Below are 22,745 nucleotides of genomic sequence, written 5' to 3' on the forward strand. Positions count from 1 at the left end.
TAGCGCTAAAACTCTGTAAATCCTCAACAGCCCTTCACTCCGCACCTGTACACTTTTGCAGGGTCTCTGAGCTCTCCTCCAGTTCTGGGCTTGGGATGGGAAAATTTCCTCCCCTCCCTCCCACGAAGCCAGCACCAGCCTGTGGCTGTCTGCCGTGGGGTGGGGGTGGGGATGTCTCCAGTTTCCTCAACAGTCCTTCTCCGTCCCATCTGGCTTCCTCCTTCTCCCCCACCCCCAGCCGGGCTAGTCCTTTCCCGGAGCTGGTCCTTGGCGCCTGCGCTCAGCCCAGCCTTTGCCCTTCCAGGACAAATTTTTAATTAACTGAAAAATTAATTTTAAAAAATTAAATCTTATATTCAGCCTATTAACATTTGCTCCCTTTATTTGCCCGGAAATCTAAAGGAGTGACCCATATTCTTGTAGTACTGATGATGATATTGGGGGTTTTTTAAATGATTTTTATTTTTTGCGTTATAGCTGGTTTACAGTGTTCTGTCAGTTTTCTACTGTACAGCAAACTGACCCAGTCACACATACATATATACATTTTTCTCACATTATCCTCCACCATGCTCCACCATAAGTGACTAGATCTAGTTCCCAGTGCTATACAGCAGGATCTCATTGCTTATCCACTCCACAGGCAATAGTTTGCATTAACACCAGCTGATGATTTTGGTCATAGTTTGCATCTATTAACCCCAGCTGATGATGATTTTAAATTTTGTGTCAAGTAGAATTGAAATAAAGCCCACTTGCTGTGCCAAAGTAAAAATAGCAACTATGACAGAAATTTTTTCGGTCTTGGTTCTGAAGACAGGCACACTAGAATCAATTCATCTCAAACCTCGTGTTCTGTATTGATTAACTGAAATTTTTTTTTAAACAAGTGGCCACACCTGTTGCCTATGAGATTTCCCAAGCCAGGGGCAAGCCACAGCCACTACAGAAGCAACACCATGTAGTTAAGTTGTGAGCCATAAGGCAAGTCCCTAACTGAGACCTTGAACAAGTGTTTTTTTTTTTTTTTTTAAGCTCTTTGCTTAAGTTTTCTTATCTGATTGACCTAATCCTGATAGAATTTTCTGTTCCCTCACAATTTGCAGGGTACTGGGTAAAACAGAGAAATACAGAATAAAATGTGTTTTCTTTACCTCTTGCAGAATTCTCTTAGTATCTGAGTTGAGATTGCACAGCCCATACTTGACCCTAGGTTTTAAGCCCAGAGTAGCAGCCCCATCTCCCACCCATAGCACCGAGCTCAGCCCAGAGCCAGTGACAGGACAGGGTAACAATGACAGACTGGGGTTTCTGCTCTTAGGTTACAAAATCTACACAGGTAAGTGCTTAGGATACAGTGCGCTGAATAAAACAGTGCAGTCAAGGAGAACGAAGACTGGGTGGGGGCTAACTAGTGGCCAGAGAGTCTTGTTCCTGGGAAACAAATTAGGGGGTGAACTGACTGGTCAGAAGAGCCCAATAGAAAGCCCAGAGTATGTGTCATCGGCAGCTCAGTAACCCCCATCTCTCTGGTGCCCTAGAACATTGCTGACACACACGGAAGCCAAGTCTCTCTATGGCTGCACGCTGTGCCTACGGCTCCAGCTTCCTTGGCACAGGCGCCCCATCCCAGGCACAGCTGCACTTCTTCACCCTCATGTTGGGCAGGCTGACCACCTGGGGCCTGGGCTTGCCGCCCTCCTGGATGCTGACGATCACGGGCAACGAGGTTGTCTCCGAGGCGATGCACTGTCGAGGCCCCAGAAATGGCCACCTGAAGGCCAGGGGCTCGGGGGGCTGCTGGCAGGTGCCCACACACTCATAGGCCAGGAAGCCCGGGGGCTCCAGGACCCAGTTCTCAGCCCATTTCATCCCCTGCAGGTCAATGTACATCTCCTGGCGGCAGCAGCGGGTGCCCTCGGTCGCTGGCACCTTCGGGTCACAATTTCCCTGAGCTCTGTGGGAGGCAAGGAGGGCCAGAGTCAGAGGTCAGCTGGGAGGGCAGAGGTCAGGGAGCCCAGGGTGGGGCTCAGTGGGGCATCTGGAGGGAGACTGATGACCCATCTCTCATAATGATCCAATGCTGGTTATTTGTGATAAAGATAACTAGAAATAACTCCAAAATAAATAGAGCTAATATTATTCCTAATGTACTCCTAAGAGTGGAAGCAGAGATTTTATATATTCATGCATTCCCGTAGCTCCCTGAACCATTACCCCCTTCAAAGTAAGTTCAATTTCCCCATTTGTCTCATTATTCAGGTTCATTAGTTTGACCCGCAGTGCCTACCCGTAGTCCCTGAGGTCCAGGGTGTGCAGCTCCAGCTGCGGCTCCCCCTGCCCGCCGCCCGACGGCCCCTGGGAGGCGAAGCGGACCAGCCTGTGGGCGTCCGAGCCCCGCGGGCCCGGGGGCTCCCGCTGCACAGACACCTGCAGCAGCAGCGGCTGCCGGGGCCGGCGCAGCTGCTGCCAGAAGGTCACCGCCTCCGTCACGTCCAGGGCCTGCCAGCCGCTCTCGTGGATGGACACCAGCCTGCGACACCACAGCGAGACAGGCCCGCGCTGAGCGGTGGGGACTGCGACGGCTCGGGGCAGCCCCGGGAGCCCCTCTCCCACCCGCCCCGGGGCCGGGACCCTGCCGCCCCTCCCTCTCCCCGCTCCCTGCCTCCCGCCCCCGGCCAGGCCCCCGCCTCTTCCCTCCTAAACGCACCCCAGCCCCCAGCTCCCCACCTGGAGTCGATGAGGGAGGTGCGGTTGGAGCCGTCCTCGCGGATGTGCAGCCACTGGACGGTGACCCGGGCGCGGTCGCTGCGCGGGAAGAGCCGCTCGTGCCGGCGGAGCGCCGCCTTGGGGACCGGCTCCTGGAAGAGGCGCAGCACCGCCTGCACCAGCTCGCTGTGGGGCGGCAGCCGCTGCTCCATGTCGAACACCAGCAGGTGCGTGGAGGCCTCGGACAGCAGGAACCTGCCAACCACCTCTGCGGGCACGAGTGGGGGTCAGCGGGGCCCCTCTGGCCACCAGGGGAGCTCTGAGGATGCAGGGCCTAGAGCCAGTGAGCAAGATTTGCCCCAGTAATGCCGCTTGAGGGAGAGGGGCATTAGAAGCTGGGAAACTGATGCTGCAGGACAAAAAGAGGGCATCTGCATTCTCAGAAACACTGTTAGGGGAGTTCCCATTGTGGCCCAGTAGGTTAAGGATCTGGCGTTGGTGTGGCTGTGGTGTAGGCCGGCAGCTGCAGCTCCTATTCAACCCCTAGCCTGGAAACTTCCATATGCTGCAGGTGCTGCCCTAAGGGGAAAAAAAGGAAGAAAGAAACACTCTTAGGGCCAAGCCTGTCTCCAAAACCATCCTCCTCTGGGGTTGGGGCTTGTTTACTCGCAGCCTCCACCCTCAGCCGGTAGGTGCAGCTTTGGAACACTGAGCAAGCACTGGGGCTTCAAGCGACGACTAGAGACTGGCTGCCTTCATTGGGCAAAGGGGCCCCAGGGGGAACGGAGGGCTGGGGGCAGAGGACCCACTGGTGGAACTCTATGGTCACCCGCTGGAACTGGCTTTTCCTAAGAAGCAGGGGCAGAGCCCTGAATTTACTTTCATTTCCCTGCCTGGTGAGGGGGCCGCCCAGTGAAATGTCCCCAAAAGGAGGAAGAGGAGCCAGTGGCCTGTAAATAACCCCTGTGGGGCCACTGAGCCCTGAGGGAAATGGCCAGGGTGGGCCCAACCCCCTCCTCAGGGGCACCAGTCACGTGTCCCCAACACCTGAGGCTCCAGGTGACAACACTTGCCCCGACCAGTCAGCCACATGGCCGCCAACAGCCTCCCTTCTGAGGTGTTCAGGTCCCCAGGCACCCCACCTGGTCTGTCTCTGGGCGCCCAGGAGGTGAGCCCCAGCACCAGGGAGGTGAGAGAATGCAACAGATTCAGACCTGGTGCCTTACAAGTCTGGGAGGTGGTCTGAGCTCATTTGACCTCACTTCCAGAAACACAAACAGGCTCAGGGCTGTTGGGCGACTTGTCCAAAGTAAAACAGCAAGTGTCAGAGCTGGGAACTGAACCCAGAGGTGGTTTCGCTCGAAGGCAACCGTCTCTTTGTCCCCAGCACAAAGTCACCTCCACGGTGCGTCTTCTCCTGTCCCCCTTTTCCGCTGTGCTTTCCCACCCCATGAGGTCTGTCCGGCCTGGCACGGCTCCTCCTGGCCCTGAAGGGTGGCGCCCTCAGCCCAGGCAGAGACCAGGGCCCCGGCCCAGCCATCCTCACGGACCATGGTTCCCCCCCGCTGCCGCCGCCGCCGCCACCCCCAACGCCCCCTGGGCCTGGAGCCCCCCGCCAGCCTCCCAGAGCAGCCACATCCAGTCTCAGCCCTCCCCCTCCACGAGGACCAGGCTGCAGCAGGGAGGGAGGGCCTCACCTCGGAAGTTCTGGCTGAACCTCTTCCCCCGGGAGCGGGCCCCGTGGCTGCGCTGCAGCAGGGCCACGTACTGGGCCCGCACGTGGGCAGGGATGACCAGCCCGTCCACGTCGGCCTTGTCCAGGGCGGGTGCCTCGCTGAGGTGCAGCTGCTGCAGCAGGCTGCCCAGGATCTGCTGCTCGGTCAGGGCCACCCCGGGGCCGGCCAGGGGCAGTGCCCAGAGTGCCCAGCAGAGCCACAGGGCCCGCATGGTGCTGCTGGCGAGAAGGAGGGGCAGAGTGGACGTGGCCCCCGGAGGAGGCTCAGGAGGGTCCCAGCTGGAGTGCTGAGAGCCAGGCTGGGCCAGCTTTATAGGCGGCCCTGGGCTGGGCCTGGGTGGAGGGAGGGAGGGAAGGAGGGAGGGAGGTCACACCCCTCAGACCTCCTGGGAGCTCAGCAGCCAGACAGGTCCTTGAGCCCCGAGGAGGGGGCTGTCTAGAAGGGCACAAAGGCCTGTCTGGACTGTGGACAGATGGCTATTTTTGTGGTCACAAGCCTCTGCCTTGGCTTTGGGTGCCTGCTCAGTTAAAAAGCTGTTTCCATGCTGTACAGCAAAGGCAACGATATCCAGTCACTTGTCATAGAACATGATGGAAGATAATATGAGAAAAAGAATGTATATATATGTATGGCTGGGTCACTTTGCTGTACAGCTGAAATTGACAGGACATTGTAAATCAACTATAATAATAAAAAAAAAAAATTTAGGCGTTCCCATTGTGACACAGCAGAAACGAATCCGACTAGGAACCATGAGGTTGTGGGTTTGATCCCTGGCCTTGCTCAGTGGGTTAAGGATCCTGCTTTGCTGTGGCTGTGGTATAGGCCAGCAGCTATAGCTTTGATTTGGCCTCTAGCCTGGGAACCTCCCTATGCCACGGAGCGGCCCTAAAAAGCCAAAAAAATAAAAATAAAAAATAAAAATTTAAAAAGCTCATTTCCCGAAGAAGAAGAAAGGATCTCATTCTCTACTAGATTCCCTGTCACCCGAGTCAAAATGCAAACTCCAGGCCCTGTTACGCAGACCGAATCCTCTTCCTTGCTACAGCTAAACTGCCCACTCAATGCCAGGGGATCTCTGGCTAAGGACCAATCCTGCCTGCTGAGATGGGCTTGGAGCCTGGGGCTCAAAGGGCTCCTGGGGGCTCTTGAGCTCCTGGGCTGTCCAAGGTTCAAACTCATTGATTTTCCCAGTGTTGGGGAGGGGGGGAGTCACTTCCTAGTCTAGGGAGCCTGGGATAACGGTACCAATGGGGTTTTGTCCCATAAGGAACCCTATCCTCTCCCTCTTCCTTGGCTGTTCCTGGATTCAAAGATCAGTGTTGGAAATAAACCATCCAGTACAGCCCCTCCTCCAATTTTTCAACCAGGAAAACCAAAGTTCAGAGAGGCAACATCCCCAGGCTCACAGTTAGCAGTGGATGCCTGCAGGAAGTCAGGTCTTCAGATTCCCAACCCAGAGTTCTTTCCACACCCTCATGCTATTTCTAGCCTGAGTCCCATTGGACCCCCTGAAGCTCACCCTGTCAACTCAATCCAGGGGATCAGGGTTAGGTGGGAGTAAGGGGCACATCCCCCAATTTCCTGTGGCTTCCCCCAGTGGATTTGCACAGTTGAAGAGTTTGACCAGGGAAATAAAACATTTGGGCAATCCGCCAGGGATGGGGCTGCCAGATAAAATACAGGACACAATTTGGGATAAATTTAAACTAACAAGATATTCGTTGTTTACCTGAAATTCAAATTTCACCTTTCACTGGACTTCCTATATTTTTATTTGCTCAATCTGGCAACCCTAGCCAGAGGCCAAAAGAAGGGAAAGATTGTGGATTGGGAGACTTTTGACAATGGACTGATTAGCCCTCTGGCGGGAGGGCAGCCTCCATCCTTTGTCATGCAGAAGAAGGAATCCATCATCCCCCACTTCCACCCCCACCTTTGTCTGGCCCAACACCCCGTCAGGTCAGCTGGCTGGAGATGGTTAGGTGGCCCCTGAGCCACAGCTTCTATCTTGAGGGAGGAGAGGGGCCGTGGAAATCGGGAGGGAGTCCCTACCCCTGACTAAGGCCCAGAGCTGAGGGTACAGTAAGGGCAGTGGGTCAGCCATCTTGGGGTGTGGGCAGTAGACTGGCCCCCAGAGAGTCCTGGAGAGATGGATGATCAGGATGGAGGCAGGAGGGCAGGTAACGAGCCTGGCCAGGTGCCCACAACCACTCTCTTCCCCTAATGGGCTGGCATTTGACCTCAACCAGAGTACAGGCTGCCACCTGAGGGCCATGAGAAAATATGAGGTCAGAGGTCATCCTGCAGCCTCTGACCAGCTGGACCAGAGCCTGGGCTCGGCACCAAAGAGAACTGTGAGGTGGATGAAGACTGGAGGCCAGGGGCATATTCACTTCTGGATCAGGGCCCTGCACCTGGGCGTCTCCAGGGAGAAAGGGAACTCCTGTCCCTTCCCTGATCAGAGCAGGCACTGCTGTACTGCTCCAGAAATGCCCCCAGTGCTGCTCCTGGGCTGCCCCACACCTGCACCCATCAGCCTCCCCGACCCCAGACCTGGGGGCCCATGTGGCTCCTTGGGGTCTCCAGACACACCCCCAAGGGGGCATTGGTCCCTCGCTGGCCTCCCCGAGCAGCTTGGCCTCAGCATCAGCAGGGCCGGCCCCTCCCTGGGGCCCCCTGCACTGAGGAGAGTCCGGGACACAGGGAGAAATAAGGACCCACGTTTCAGTTCACCCACACCTTCCTGGCAAGAGTGCCATACCCTAGCTCTGTGGCCTTCAATGAGTTTTCCACCCCCTCTGATATGCGTATCCTCTACAAAATGGGGGTTTTATATATATTATAAAAAATAATATACAAATATTTAATTTATAAATAAAAATCATAAAATTATTTTAATAATATATAAATAAAATTATATATATTATAAAATTATATATATATATTTTTCCCCCCCAAAGAACTTGTCATTAGGAGTTCCCTTCATGGCTCAGACACTAGCAATCCCTGCTCAGATCCCACGTTGCTGTGGCTGTGGTGTAGGCTGGCAGCTGTAGCTCCACTTAAACCCCTAGCCTGGGAACCTGAAAAAAAAGAAAAAAGAATTTGTCAGTGTTAGTGGAGATATCAGCCCTGCACACACAGTATGCGCTCAGTAAATGGTAGGGGTCTTTCTCCCTGACGCTAACTTACAGTGTTTAACTTTTAAAAATTTTAAGGTAGCAAGCATTTCTGAATTACTTTATAGGTAATACACACAATACAAAAGTCAAAAGATGTACAGGAAAAATGTCAGCCTCCCTGCCTTTGTTGCTCACTCCGACTTCACCTGACTAACCTAGCCACGCCATTCTTGCCCCCTTTTCCAAACTGCCATTTCATCATTATAATACCATTCTTTTTCGGCTTCCACAGCATATGGAAGTTCCCAGACCAGGGACTGAATCTGAGCCACAGCTGTGACCTACGCCACTGCTGCAGCAATGCCAGATCCTTAACCCACTGTGCTAGGTCAGGGATTGAACCAGTGCCTGCACAGAAACAAGCCAGATAATAAGCCCACTGTGCCATAGTGGGAACTCCCTACAATACCCTTTTATTAATGGTATAGTAAAAGGTCTCTCCCATCCCTAGTTCACAGCAATGCCAGATCCTTAACCCACTGAGAAAGGCCAGGGATTGAACCTGCCTCATGAATGCTAGTCAGATTTGTTAACCACTGGGCCATGATGGGAACTCCAGTTCTATTAATTCAAAGGGGCTTATTATGGGGAAATAACAACTAAAAAAAAAAAAATCAGTCACTTAAAAACAAAATAAAATACAGAGTTCCCGTCATGGCTCAGTGGTTAACGAATCTGTCTAGGAACCATGAGGTTGAGGGTTCGATCCCTGGCCTTGCTCAGTGGGTTAAGGATCCAGTGTTGCCATGAGCTGTGGTATACGCTGCAGACGCGGCTAAAAAAGGGGGGGGGGGACTTACTGTTCTCTCTGACACTCTGACATATTTCCTCTCTGAAGTCAGAATTTGTCTCATAGGAGTTCCCTGGTGGTTTAGTGGGTTAAGGATCTGGCTTTGTCACTGCTGTGGCTCAAGTTCAGTTTCTGGCCCAGGAAATTTCCCATGCTGAAGGTGAAGCTGGGGAAAAAAACAAAAGCAGATTCACTGTCAGCCAAGCAGCAATTTGTGGAACAATTTTCTGATGACATTGGTATCTCATCTTGGCATGCTCTGGCTGCCATAGCAAAATGTCATAGAAAGGAGGGGGGTGGGGATTAAACAGCAGAAATGTATTTCCTCATAGCCTGGAGGCTGGAAGTCCAAGATCAAGGTGCCAGCAAATTTGGTTCCTTCTGAATTGGAGCTGCAGCTGCCAGCCTACACTGCAGCTGCAGCAACTCAGGATTCAAGCCACATCTATGACCTACATACACCACAGCTCACAGCAAGCCGGATCTTTAACCCACTGAGAGTGGCCAGGGATCGAACCTGCATCCTCATGGGTACTAGTGGGGTTCCTGCTGAGCCACACTGGGAAGTCCTAGAGTCTTCTATATAGTACTGCTACATTCTTTTATTTTACTGCTACATAAAATGTCTTTGCAATGATGAACCATAATTTATGTAACCAGATCCCGAATCAATGTTCAAATGCCATTCCAATATATGCTATTATAATAATGTTGCAATAGCCTAGTATATATGACACATATACATGCATGAATGTATCTCTTGGATAAATGTCTACAAGCAGGTATACTGGGTTACAGCATATGTGTAATTTTCGTTTTGATAGATAATTAAATCAGCTTCTGGGTAGTTTCTAATTTTTTAATTGAAAATAGGATGTTTTAAGGAGTTCCTGTTGTGGTACAGCAGAAACAAACTCAAATAGCATCCATAAGAAGGCAGGTTCGATCCCTGGCCTCGCTCAGTGGGTTAAAGATCCAGCGCTGCCGTGAGCTATGGTGTAGATCACAGACACGGCTTGGATCTGGCTGTGGTGTAGGTCGGTAGCTGTAGCTCCAATTCGATCCCTAGCCTGGAAACTTCCATATGCCCCAGGTGTGGCCCTAAAAAGGGAAACAAAACAAAACAGGCAATGCTATAGTGTTTAGAGATGTATTCCTTTGCTTTCTCAGCAAAGAGAAAAATAGTTATTTGCTAACAATGATCATTTTGCTCCTTGTTTCTAATATTTACCTGTGATTTTTCTTTTCTTTTTTTTCCTTTTTTTTTTTGTCTTTTTGCCATTTCTTGGGCCGCTCCCACAGCATATGGAGATTCCCAGGCCAGGGGTCCAATTGGAGCTGTAGCCGCCAGCCTACTCCACAGCCACAGCAGCGCGGGATCCAAGCCACATCTGCAACGTACAGCAGAGCTCATGGCAACACCGGATCCTTAACCCACTGAGCAAGGCCAGGGATCGAACCCTCAACCTCATGGTTCCTAGTCGGATTCATTAACCACTGAGCCATGACGGTAACTCCTATCTGTGATTTTTCTGTAGAGTCGCTCACATTGAGTATTTGCAATCCAATACACTTGTATCCAAAGTGTGTAGGACATGCCTTCAGGCTGGCAGTGACTTTGACCTATCCATCTCCATATTTTGGACTAGAACATAGAGCATACATACGGTACCACTGCTCCCTTGCCCTCCGCCTGCCAGCGGCCCGAAGAGAGGTGTCAGCCAGGAAAGACGGCAAGGCCGTACTGCCTCCCGGCCATGATCTACCAAGAGCCCAGCAGGCTCTGGTGGGCAGCATCCCACTCCTCATGCACCACTGTCCTCCTGGCTGAGGGCAGGCCTGGCTCCTGGACCGTGAGTGACACTAGTTCTGCCCTGGTGGAGATTCTTTGTCCCAAGCTCTCCCTCCCAGCCCAGAGACTCAGAAGGCTTTTTCGTGGTACTTGGCGAGAGGGGTCAGCATCCCTCACCTGGCACTCAAGACTTTCTTCTTTTTTGGCCACCCAGCAGCATAAGGAGTTCCTGGGCCAGGGATCAGATCCGAGCCATCGTTGCAACCTATGTCGCAGCTGCGGCAATGCTGGATACTTAACCCACTGTGTCAGGGCCAGGGATTGAACCTGCATCCCAGCCGTCCTAAGATGCCGCTGATCCCGTTGCGCCACAGGAGGAAATTTTTCGTTCTTCCCCCTCCACTAGACCTTCTATTTGAAGTCCCAGGCTACCCTCCCTCTTAGCTCCTACTTTTCCAATGAACTCTTGCCATTCCCCCTGGAAAGAAGTCTCCTGAAGGAACAAACTTGAGTTGTCCACTGATAGACCCCAGGAGCCAGCACGGTGACAGGCATCAGCAGGGCTCCATAAATATTGAGAAAAAATATGGTCTGCCTTGCCCTGCCTAACTCTAAAACATTTGCTACCATTCCCTGAACCTACTTTCTCTTTACCCCCCATCCAGAGCATGTGGAAGTTCCTGGGCCAGGGGTCGAGCCTGTGCCACAGCAGTGGCAATGCCAGATATTTAACCCACTGGGTCCAGGATAAACAGGGAACTCCTGGATCTGCAATTTATTTATTTATTTATTTATTTATTTATTTAGTCTTTTGGGGCCAAACCTTTGGCATATGGAGGTTCCCAGGCTAGGGGTCGAATCAGAGCTGTAGGTACTGGCCTACGCCACAGCCACAGCAACAAAGGATCTGAGCCACATCTATGACCTATACCATAGCTCACGGCAACACTGGATTCTTAACCCACTGAGAGAGGCCAGGGATCGAATCTACAACCTCGTGGTTCCTGGTCAGATGCGTTTCTGCTGTGCCACAGTGGGAACTCCTGCAATTTATTTACTTATTTACTTATTTTTACTTTTTAGAGCCATAGCATATGGCAGTTCCCAGGCTAGGGGTCAAAACAGAGCTACAGCTGTTAGCCTACACCACAGCCACAGCAATCTAAGCCACATCTGTGACCTACACCACAGCTCACGGCAACAGCAGATCTTCAACCCACTGACCGAGGCCAGGTCTTGAACCTGCATCCTCATGGATACTTAATTGAGTTTGTTACCGCTGAGCCATGATGGGAATTCCCTGGATCTACAATTTAAAACTGTACCTCTTCCAACTGGAATCCCACTGTCCTGCACGGAACAGGACATGCTTCCACCAGGGAACACATCAATGGTTCCTCTGCATCTGAAGATGTGACATCTACCTGGCCATTTCAGGCTCCTTTGCATTGAATCACCAGGCTAAGAAAGGAGCTACTCTCCTGGCTGGCACAACTGATCCCCACTGCCAAGGGGAGATTGGTGGCAGCTGCACAGTGATGGCCAGGAAGACTGTGTCTGAGAGCCAGAGAATTCTCTGGGGACCCTCTTGGTACTTGCATATCCCCAACAGGACAGGTGAATTGAAAACTATGATGATGCAAAAAAAGGCAACATGGCTGAGGACTCAAATCTTTTGGGAATGACAGTTTGGGTGACTCCACAACCCACATGGCAGATGTTCTGGCTGAGGCCAAGGGAATATGGCGTGAGTTGGTGAAGACAGAAACTATAAATACCAATCATGGAGTTCCTGTCGTGGCGCAGTGGTTAAAGAATCCGACTAGGAACCATGAGGTTGTGGGTTCAGTCCCTGGCCTTGCTCAGTGGGTTAAGGATCCGGCATTGCCGTGAGCTGTGGTGTAAGTCACAGACACAGCTCAGATCCCACGTTGCTGTGGCTCTGGTGTAGGCCGGCGGCTACAGCTCCAATTCGACCCCTAGCCTGGGAACCTCCATATGCTGCGGGAGCGCCTCTAGAAAAGTCGAAAAGGCAAAAAGACAAAACAAACAAAAAAATCATGACTTGGTGACAATTACAGAAATGGGACATGAGTCTGGGGTAGCTTTGCATAGCTTCTCTGTGCTTGTTCCATGCATGTGTTCATTCGTATAATCATTTTGCCTTTAAAAAAAAATTTTTGGTCTTTTTGTCTTTTAGGGCTGTACCCGCAGCATATGGATGTTCCCAGGCTAGGGGTTGAGTCAGAGCTGTAGGTACTGGCCTACACCACAGCCACAGCAGCAAAGGATCTGAGCCGCATCTACGACCTACACCACAGCTCATGGCAATGCCAGATCCTTAACCCACTGAGCGAGGCCGGGGATCAAACCCTGGAGGCTAGTTGGGTCCGTTAACCGCTGAGCCATGATGGGAACTCCCCTTTTTAAAAAGTTTTATACATGAGTTATTGAAGGTCAACTTTACAAGTTAGTAGGAAACAGAATTTTTAGTGAGACCGTGACCAAAATTGAGGAGGAATTACTATCCTGAGGTGGATCCAGTAACTGTTGGGAGGGAGCAGAGAGAGACCTGCTTCACAGGGAGGAAGGACGGGCGGATCCTGTGAGGGAGAAACAGAGCCATGTTCTGGTTGTCGGCAGTCCTGACAACGTGGAGAAGGGAGAACCCAGAAGCTGAGCACAGGGGTGGGCTCAATGAGTCAACGGTTTACTGCCCCGGGTCAGGATGCATCCTTCAATAGATGCTCTGTGATGAACACAGGGAAAGCATTTCCTTAGACATGAGCCCTTGGGAGAGGGCGCTGGAGGGACCCAGCATGGAGAAGAGGCTCCCCTGCCGTGGTCAACCGGGCTGAGGTGACCGGTGTTCGAGTCCACCCAACAAAAGGCCGCCCCGCCACAAGCCCAGCGCAAGCGCCCTCTGAGGCCTGGAAGCCTCGGTCTGGCAACCACTTTTCACAGCCCTCTCTTCCCAGCAGCCCACCACGGAGGCCTTGGATGAGGGAGCTCAGGCGGCAGGACCCAGGCCCTTGCTGAGTGGGATGCTGTGCCCTGACCTGCGGAGCCTTCACAGCTACAGGGGAGGTGGCTTCTGGGAGGGGTGCTGCAGTGGGGGAGGGGTGTGTGCAGAGGGTGGGGAGAGCAGCCTGAGAGAGCAGTAACCCCAGGAAGGGAGCCTTCTATGCCCTCAGAGCCTCCTTTGCTGTGTTCTTTTATCGTTGCTTGTTCCTTTTAGATGCTTTTTTTTTTTTTTTTGGTCTTTTTAGGGCTGTACCTGCAGCATATAGAGGTTCCCAGGCTAGGGGGTCGAATGGGAGCTACAGCTGCCAGCCTACACCACAGCCACAGCCACAGCCACACGGGATCAGAGCCAGATCTGCAACCTACACCACAGCTCATGGCAACACCGGAGCCTTAACACACTCAGTGAGCCCCGGGATCAAACCCATGTCCTCATGGATTCTTAACCCGCTGAGCCACAATAGGAACTCTTGCTTTCTTCGTTTTAGAACTTAAAGCTCCACCTGTCGATGAACATGTTTCCACTGGAGAAGACACCTAGAGAGCACGAGTTGAGGGTAAGCCCTTGATCCCCCGTGTCCCCAGTCTGTGGTCAGCCACACCGGGCACGCAGGCTTTGCGTCCTGAGGAATAAAACTGAGTCCCCTGATGGTGAGGCGGTCACCTTCTGATCTCTGTCAATGGCAGCAAACTCTCTTCCAACTCCTCGACATCCCACACCTCCACAGCCCAGCGGCCGAGTCCAAACATGCCTCTCCAATTTTAAAGACAAGACTTTTCCGAGATTTAGAAAATCACACTTGTGATTGTAACACAGGTTTTCTTCCTCCCTTTGTTTCCTTCCTTCCTTCTTTCTCTCTCCCTCTCCATTTTTTCTTTTTTTGTCTTTTTTTTTTTTTAGGGCTACACCCGTGGCATATGGAGGCTCCCAGGCTAGGGGTCTAATCAGAGCTGTAGCCGCTGGCCTATACCACAGCCACAGCAACTCGGGATCCGAGCTGTGTCTGCAACCTACACAACAGCTCACAGCAATGCCGATGCTTAACCCAGTGAGTGAGACCAGTGATCGAACCCACAACCTCATGGTTCCTAGTCGGATTCATTTCCATTGAGCCATGACGGGAACTTCTTCTTTTCTTTCTTTTCTTTTCGAGGGTATTAGTACTCATCTCTTATTTGTCCCTCAAATAAAAAGTGTCCCAAAAGAAAAACACCCACCTAAACTAGTCCCCTTTCCCCAAATCTTGCCCTGAAGAAATATCTTCTAGAAGCTCTTTGTCTCCATCCACATGCTCCTTTTCCTGTCTCCCTTTCTTTTCAATTAATTAAGCAAAGGTTTATTGATAGTTTTGCCCCCTCTGTGTGTCCTGGGGACAGCTGAGGGGACAAAGGGGCAGCTGATACAAAAGGAAGCTTGAGTTCAGTGCAGGTGGCAGGGCAGTGGAGGGACAGAAAGGAGGGGGGAGCCTGTGGTGCCCTAAATGCCCTATGTTGGGTCGTTCTGCAGCCTCCCCCACCCCAGCCCGGGGGTTGGGGGAGAGCCTGGGTCTCCCTTTACCTCACTCCCCGCCACCTCCCGACCCTGGGAGGAAGGCGTTTGTTGACTTTGCTCATAGGAGGTTCAGAGCAGTTACGACCCTTGTCCAAGGTCGTGTAGATAGTGCACCAGCGCACTGAGGGGGCCGATCCTGGCTGGGGGACCTTGGGCAAGTTCACTGCCTTGCCTGCACCTAGCTTTCCTCACCTGTGAGAAGGGCCCTGATGATGTATATTCCATGAGCTCCTGGTGAGGGTTCAGTGAGGCCCCTAAGGCCCTGAGTAAACACTCAATCCAGACCAGCTACTGTTATCTGGACACAAAGGTGTCCTTCCTGGCCCTCTTTGCAGAAGCCAGGCCTCTCCCCGCCTCCTCCATCCGACCGGCAGACAGCCGTCAGAGGGAGGTGCACGGACCCTCCCAAGGCCCAGCAACTGAACTCGGGACTCAGCCTTGCCGGGACGGTGTGGATGAACCAAAACTTGGGTCCCTGTCCCCCACCCTTCTCAGCCCAGGAAGCCCCAGAGAGGGGCTGGCCCTGCTGATGCCGAGGCCCAGCTGCCCTGGGAGACAGAGAGGGCCCACTGCCCACCCAGGCATATGTCTGGAGGCCCCAAGTGGGCCTCCAGGTCTGGGGTTGAGGAGGCTGGTGGTGCAGGGTTGGGGCAGCCCAGGGACAGTAACTGGGGCCAGGCCTCGGGGTGTCTCTGGGACACCCAGGGTGATGTCCGGCCCTGGCTGGGGAGACCGGACCTCCCCTGGGGACCCCCAGATGCTGGGTTCTAACCAGAAGTGACCCTGCTCCTGGGCTCCAGCCTTCACAGATCTCAGTGTCCTCTGGTTTTGAGCCCAGGCCCAGGTCCAATGCATCCCCACTGATGGAGCCCATGGCATGGCATGACCTCTGACCCATGTGCTTTTTTTGTTTGGTCTTGTCTTTTTAGGGCCACAGTTATGGCATATGGAAATTTCCAGGCTAGGAGCTATATCTGCCAGCCTACGCCAGAGCCACAGCAACACGGGATCTGAGCCGCATCTGTGACCTACACCACAGCTCACAGCAACGCCAGATCCTTAACCCACTGAGCAAGGCCAGGGACTGAACCCGCATCCTCATGGATGCTAGTCAGGTTCTTTACCCACTGAGCCACAGTGGGAACTCCCCCTCATGCTTTCTCACGAGGCCTCACGGGCAGCCTGGACTCTAGTTGGCCTCAGATCCTGGCCTGTAGCAGGAAGGTGGTCATGGCTTCCAAGACCCATCCCTCCGCAGTGTCCTCAACCTCAGGCCTTGGTCAATGGGGCTGAGTTTTCCTCCAACCTCCCCACTCCACTGGCCTCCTGTCCTCCAGGACAGCAGGTCTGGCTTAGGGTGACTTCACCTCTGGCCTTTGGGGAGGAAGCCAACCTGCAGAAGGCCAGACTCTCCCCAGACCCACAGCCAGAAGCCAGGCTCCTTCCTCTACATGACAAAGTGTGGGGGCGGCCTGTCCCCAGGGAGGCTAACAGTGCATTGTAATAGGGCTCCCAATCCACACCGGCTTTCTTCTGGCTGATTGACCAATTATTTTATTTCCCCAGCAAAACTCTTGAACCCATGTGGAATCCACATTGGGGAAAGGGGCCTGTGTTCGCAGAGGGATCACAGGTCTGGGGAATTTGCTGTGTCTGCCTCTGCTGATCGCCTGGCCAGGTCCACACTCCATCATTTTAACTCCCCCGAGTTAAGTGTCTCATTCTCCCTCTGACCCCGGGCCAGAAGGGCCCCAGGGGCTAGCCTGCAAACAGCCTGAGGTGATGGAGAGAATCTGCCTTTCCTCCTAAGTGATGCCATCTGGTCTCCGGGCTTCACTTGCCAGCTGTGCACAGACGGCTCTAGGTGCCCATCTCCAGCCTGACCAGTCACTAGGTGCCAGAACCATACATCCAGCTGCCCTTCCTCCCTGCCTGCTCCCATCTGAGCAACGGCCCCACCCTCCACCCAGTTAGGCCTCCAGACCTAAGGGGAATTCTTTTTTTCCCCCCAGGGTCGCTCCTGTACATGAAAGTTCCTGGGAAAGTTCCCAGGCTAGGGTTCGAATCTGAGCTGTAGCTGCCAACCCACACCACAGCAACAGCATCGCCAGTTCCAACCCCTGTCTGCGACCTACACCACAGCTTACGGCGACACTGGATCCATAATCCACTGAGCAAGGCCAGGGATCAAACCTGCATCCTCACGGATACTAGTCAGGTTCTTAACCCACTGAGCCACAACAGGAACTCCTGGCTAGTTCTTATCAGTCAGGACTTAGATCAGATGTCACCTCCTGGGAAGACTCTCTCTTTCCCATTCAGGGATGTCTGTACAATCTTCCTGTCTCCCAGGTACTCTCTCCCATCACCCTGCTTTCTTTTCTTCATGGCACTTAGTACTGTCGAAAGCTACTTTCTTCATCCATTTGTTTCACTGTTTACTGCCTGCTTCCACAGTAAATACAGATTCCATGAGCTCAGTGACTTTGTCCAGCCCATTTACTGCTGTGTCCCTGTGCCAAGAACAAGGTCCAGCCCTCGTGGTAGGTACTCCATCAATATTTGTTGAATGAATGATTTTAAAAGTGGGAGTTTGGAGAGTTCCTGCTGTAGCACAATGGGTTAAGAATCTAACTACAGACTTCCTGTGGTGGCTCAGTGGGTTAAGAATCTGACTAGTATTCATGAGGAATGAGGATTTGATTCCTGGCCTTGCTCAATGGGTTAAGGATCCAGCGTTGCCAAAAGCTGCGGCATAAATTGCAAATGCTGGCGTTGCTGTGGCTGTGGTGTTAAGTTGGCAGCTGCCTCTCTGATTCCACCCCTAGCCCAGGAACTTCCATATGCCTCAGGTGTAGACACTGGAAAAAAAAAAAAAAAAAAAAAGAATCCAACTGCAGAGGCACATGTTCAATTCCTGGTTGTGCAGAGTGGGTTAAAGAACCTGGCATTGGGTGCTCCCCTCGTGGTGCAGTGGAAACTAATCTGACTAGGAACCATGAGGTTGCAGGTTCGATCCCTGGCATCTCTCAAGGGGTTAAGGATCTGGCATTGCTATGAGCTGTGCTATAGTTTGCAGACGAGGCTCAGATCTGGCTTTGCTATGGCTGTGGTGTAGGCCAGTGGCTACAGTTCTGATTTGACCCCTAGCCTGGGAACCCCCATATGCTGCGGGTGTGGCCCTAAAAAGACAAAAGACAAAAAAAAAAAAATAATATGGTGTTGCTGCAGCTGCAGCTCAGATCCAATCCCTCAACCAGGAACTTTCATATGCCACAAGGGTGGACAGAAATTTTTTTTTTTCTTTTTGATCTTTTCTAGGGCCACTCTCGCAGCATATGGAGGTTCCCAGGCTAGGTGTCCAATCGGAGCTGTCGCCGCCGGCCTACACCAGAGCCATAGCAACGCGGGATCCAAGCCACATCTGCAACCTACACCACCGCTCATGGCAACGCCGGATCCTTGACCCACTGAGTGAGGCCAGGGATCGAACCCGCAACCTCATAGTTCCTAGTCAGATTCGTTTCCGCTGAGCCACGATGGGAACCCCTAGATCTCAATTTTTTGTAAATGACCATGATAACCTAGATTTGCCTTGCATCTCCAAAACACTGGAGGGGAGAACAGGGGTGAATTGGGCTTCTCCCTGGACAAACCGCCTGCAAAGGCCTCTGGCATAAGATGCTGCCGGACCCCCGCCAAGGACAGTCTCCCCAGGACCAGGAAGGACTAACATCTCCCCAGTGGCTTCCTACTGGGAGCGCCAGGCAGGACTGTTCTCAGGCACCAAGCCCAGGTGCTTAAGGGGAAGTTTCTTCCCTGGTCCAGGGCTCAGGTCCAGCAAGGAGCAGGGTGCTGGCTTCATACAGTGACCCAGTGGGGTTTCATGTTGCAGAGCTGGTGCAGCACCTGCAGGATGCGACTTGGTGAGGAGGTGGGCTGGACTTCATGTACTCAGGCAAATAACCTTTTTTTTTTTTTTTTTTTTTTAAGAGCCGTACCCGTGGCGTATGCAAGTTCCAAGGCTAGGAGTCGAATCGGAACTACAGCTGCCGGCCTGCACCAAACCCACAGCCACAGCCGTATCCGAGCTACATTTGTGTTGTACACCACAGCTCACAGCAACACCGGATCCTTAACCCACTGATTGAGACCAGGGATCAAACCTACGTCCTCGTGGATACTAGTCAGGTTCTTAACCCGCTGAGCCACAACAAGAACTCCAAATAAGCTCCTAAGTGTTCTGTCTCCCTGGGACCAAGAAGGGCTTTGGCCATCCAGGAACTCCCAGAGACCCCTGTGCCTGCCCCCCAGGCATCTCCTGACAGGAGGGGTGCCTGGCTTGGTGTGGCCCCAGAGAGCTTGCAGAGGCCACAACAGTGGGGGTTGGGGACAGGGCATGGCATGCAGAGGTGCTCAGGTAGACCCCAGGGGCAGGAGTCTGGAGACCTGGCTTTGGCCTGGCTCTGTCTCCAGCTCATGACAGAGACACTTCTGGACCCTGGGCCTGAGGGATAGAAAGCCTGGAGTTTCAAAAACAAGGGTCTAGAGTTCTTTCTGTGGTGCAACAGGATTGGCAGTGTCTCTGCAGCCAGCTTCTTTAACCCACTGTGTGGGGCCAGGACACAGGTTTGATACCAGGCCCGGCACAGTGGGTTAAAGGAGCCAGCGTTGCCACAGCTACAATGTAAGTTGCAACTGCAGCTGGGATCTGATCCCTGGCCCAGGATCTCCATGCACTGCACCCAGCCCCCAACCCTACTCACCAAGGCCAAAAAACAAAGAAGAAAAAGTATCTGTTCCCATCCTTTGGAGCAAGAAAGCTGCACAATGCACAGAGACCTGAGGACCAAGCTCCTATCAGCCAGGAGAAGGGTCCTTCCCTTCTAAGGCAAGGCCCCATGTTCCCACCCTTCCCTGGACCCCAAGGCGCAGACCAGGCAGGAGTGGCTCCATTAATTGATGCTCAGAAGGAATAAGGACAGGCAGGTGGGGAGCGTGGGGACAAGACTGGGTCGGTCTGAGAAGCCAGGGGGAGATCCAGAGGCCACAGCCAGGAAGCTGCTGGCAGTCAGGTGTGTGGGGCCTTGACAGTGGAAGAGACCAGCGGGAGAGGAGAGCTGGCCAGGCGCTTTCCTGGAAAGACAAAGGCTGGGCTGAGCGCAGGCGCCAAGGACCAGCTCCGGGAAAGGACTAGCGGCTGGGGGTGGGGGAGAAGGAGGAAGCCAGATGGGACAGAGAAGGACTGTTGAGGAAACTGGAGACATCCCCACCCCACCCCACGGCAGATAGCCGCAGGCTGGTGCTGGCTTCGTGGGAGGGAGGGGAGGAAATTTTCCCATCCCAAGAAAAGATGAAAGCCCAGAACTGGAGGAGAGCTCAGAGACCCTGCAAAAGTGTACAGGTGCGGAGTGAAGGGCTGTTGAGGATGTAGTTTTTTGTTTTTTGGGTTTTTTTTGTCTTTTTGCCTTTTCCAGGGCTGCACCCATGGCATATGGAGGTTCCCTGGCTAGGGGTCAAATCAGAGCTCCAGCTGCCGGCCTACAGCCACAGCCACAGCAACGCAGGATCCGAGCCACATCTGCAAACTACACCACAGCTCATGGCAACACCAGATCCTTAACCCATTGAGCAAGGCCAGGGATCGAACCCGCAACTTCATAGTTCCTAGTAGGATTCGTTAACCTCTGAGCCACGACGGGAACTCTAAGGATGTAGATTTTTAGTGCTGGAAGGGACTTGAAGCTTTGGTCCATGCCCCATTTCACAGATGGGGAAACTGAGGCCTGCTGAGGCTGCCCCCCCCCTTATTTGCTTTTTAGGGCCACAGGTGCAGCACATGGAGTTTCCCAGGCTAGGGGTTGAATCAGGGCTACAGCTGCCAGCCTAAGCCAGAGCCACAGCAACGCCAGATCTGAGCTGTGTCTTTGACCTACACCACAGCTCACAGCCATGCCAGATCCTTAACCCACTGAGCGAGGCCAGGGAACAAACTCGCAACCTCATGGTTCCTAGTTGGATTCGTTTCCACTGCACCACCATGGGAAATCCGAGGCCACCCTTCTCAATGGCGCGGAGTCAGGCTGGAGTGAGATGTTCAAGGTCACAGGATCCCCTACAGCTCCAAGCTCCAGGCCCCACTTAGCCCCTCCCCCTCTGCCCCCAGCCCCTGCCCACAGGTTGCAGGCAGGAGGTCCCAAGGCTTTCCTTCGGGGGAACAAAACTCAAATTAAAAAGCTGACTATTTCTGGCTCAGCCTGGGAGGGTCTGCTGCGTGGCTCTGTAATTACAAATGGCATAAATGTAAAGCCAGGAGGGAGCTGGGCGGCACGGCTGCTGTGGGATCAGCTCCAGCCCAGGATGGAGGCTCTACCTTGAATCAAAGTGCCAGCCCGCTGTGCCCGAAGGCACCTGTTTGTGGGTCAGTGGTGACAAAGGCAGGCCGGGGCTGGCCTTCGTGGCTTAAACTCTAACCAAGAAAGCCTGCAAGCTACGTGATCTGGGGCAGCCCAGAACCCAGTGAGGGATTTGACCTGCATCAGCTTCTCACCCCTCCAGAGACTGGTTCTAGACCATGGCCGTCTCCTCTAGTTCGGAGTCCTCCAAGGTGTGTCTCTGTTTTATGTTGACCCCATTTTGTTTTCCATAAGAAGATTCTGAGTTCAGTGTTAGCAGCAACTGAGTAAAATAGTAGAAGCATCCCCTGTGTGTGTGTGTACAGTCCCCTCCCTGACTACAAGCTGCCCACGAGCTGGACCGCAGGCTCCGATGCCCACAGAGCACTCGTGGTGGTCCCAGGACATGTTCTGTTTGCATTTTAATGGGAAGGCCCGGCGCCCCTGACGCCCCCAGAAGGTTTCCAATAACAGGGCCAGGGTCCCTGGGGTTTATCCACAGCAGCTTCCCTTGCCTTCCGGCCGACTGTCCAGCCCTCTCCCCCAGCACAATCTCCCCCTGACCCCCGCCAAGTGACAGACCCTGGGCCCTCTGTCCACCTCCAGACCCAGGAGTGCCTGTCGCCCAGGTGTCACTCCTTAGCCCACTTTTGCTCTCTGCCACATCCATATGGAAAACTCTCATCTTTTTTTTTGTCTTTTTAGTGCTGCTCCCATGGCATATGGAGGTTCCCAGGCTAGGGGTGGAATCAGAGCTGTAGCTGCTGGCCTACACCACAGCTCAAGGCAATGCCAGATCCTTAACCCACTTAGTGAGGCCAGGGATCAAACCCGCATTGTCATGGATACCAGTTGGGTTCATTACTGCTCAGCCACAACAGGAACTTCTCCCCTTACCTTTCAAGATCCATCTCCAAGATTCTTCCTTCACCAAAGCTTCCCAAATACCTCCTCTCCTCCCAGGGCACTTTACAGCCTCCATCAGAGCATTTATCACCTTGCAGTATGTAGTTTGCAGCCATGTCTTCAGTACCTATTTTCCCCAGCAGATCAGGAAGCCCATCCGGGGAGGAAGAGGCCAGGCCTGGTTGCACTGGCTGCTCCAGGTCCGGGCGCACAGCGATGCTCCCTACATGCAGGCTGAGTAAGTGACTGCTGGAGTCTGGAGACGATGGAGGGTGCGTCTTTTACTGCCTCCCCGCTAATCCTCACACAGCTGCAGAAGCACGAGGTTACGGGAAAGCCAGCCTGGCTCCCTGCCCAGAATGTCTCAGAATACCGACACCAAGCCACGGAGAGTCCTGGTGCGTGAATAATCGGCATTTCGTGTGCCCACAGTTAAGTTCCGACTGAATACGTACCGTCTGGTAATCAGGCAGATATTCTTCTCCAGGCTTCATCTTTCTGACCTGTCTCCTTGGGTACCCAGGACTGTGGCCACAGTCAGCTCAATTCAACAACCATTTATCAAGTTCATGGGGCAGGGCTGGGCAGGGGCTCCCACACCAGCTGAGACTTGGAATCTCTGATTCCAAGGTTTTTGTGGGACACGAGGATCTGCC

At 53.2% G+C, this 22,745-nt stretch overlaps 1 protein-coding gene across 2 annotated transcripts; it reads right to left on the reverse strand.

Moving 5' to 3' along the window:
- Positions 1 to 1,033: 1,033 nt before the first annotated feature.
- LOC125112745 (left-right determination factor 2-like) lies at positions 1,034 to 22,370 on the reverse strand. Of its 2 annotated transcripts, none has more exons than XM_047755126.1 (4): positions 22,081 to 22,370; positions 2,731 to 2,977; positions 2,291 to 2,533; positions 1,034 to 1,957 (listed from the first exon to the last, which is right to left on the reverse strand). In XM_047755126.1, exons 1-4 carry the CDS (start codon positions 22,163 to 22,165, stop codon positions 1,594 to 1,596), a joined length of 939 nt encoding a protein of 312 aa, XP_047611082.1. In that variant the 5' UTR covers positions 22,166 to 22,370; the 3' UTR covers positions 1,034 to 1,593. The 2 variants fall into 2 exon arrangements, with proteins under 2 accessions (XP_047611082.1, XP_047611083.1); XM_047755127.1 differs by lacking the exon at positions 22,081 to 22,370 and adding an exon at positions 4,407 to 5,020.
- Between the last annotated feature and the right edge of the window lie 375 nt (positions 22,371 to 22,745).

The sequence above is a fragment of the Phacochoerus africanus genome, chromosome 12, assembly GCF_016906955.1.
Source record: "Phacochoerus africanus isolate WHEZ1 chromosome 12, ROS_Pafr_v1, whole genome shotgun sequence".
Classification (NCBI taxonomy): Eukaryota; Metazoa; Chordata; class Mammalia; order Artiodactyla; family Suidae; genus Phacochoerus; species Phacochoerus africanus.

Coding starts and splice junctions, on each gene's coding strand:
- LOC125112745 (XM_047755127.1), bottom strand. CDS start 4,656: ATGCGGGCCCTGTGGCTCTGCTGGGCACTCTGGGCACTGCCCCTGGCC. Junction 2,534..2,730: donor ACCTCCCTCATCGACTCCAG/GTGGGGAGCTGG, acceptor GTGGTGTCGCAG/GCTGGTGTCCATCCACGAGA. Junction 1,958..2,290: donor CTGGACCTCAGGGACTACGG/GTAGGCACTGCG, acceptor TGCCTCCCACAG/AGCTCAGGGAAATTGTGACC.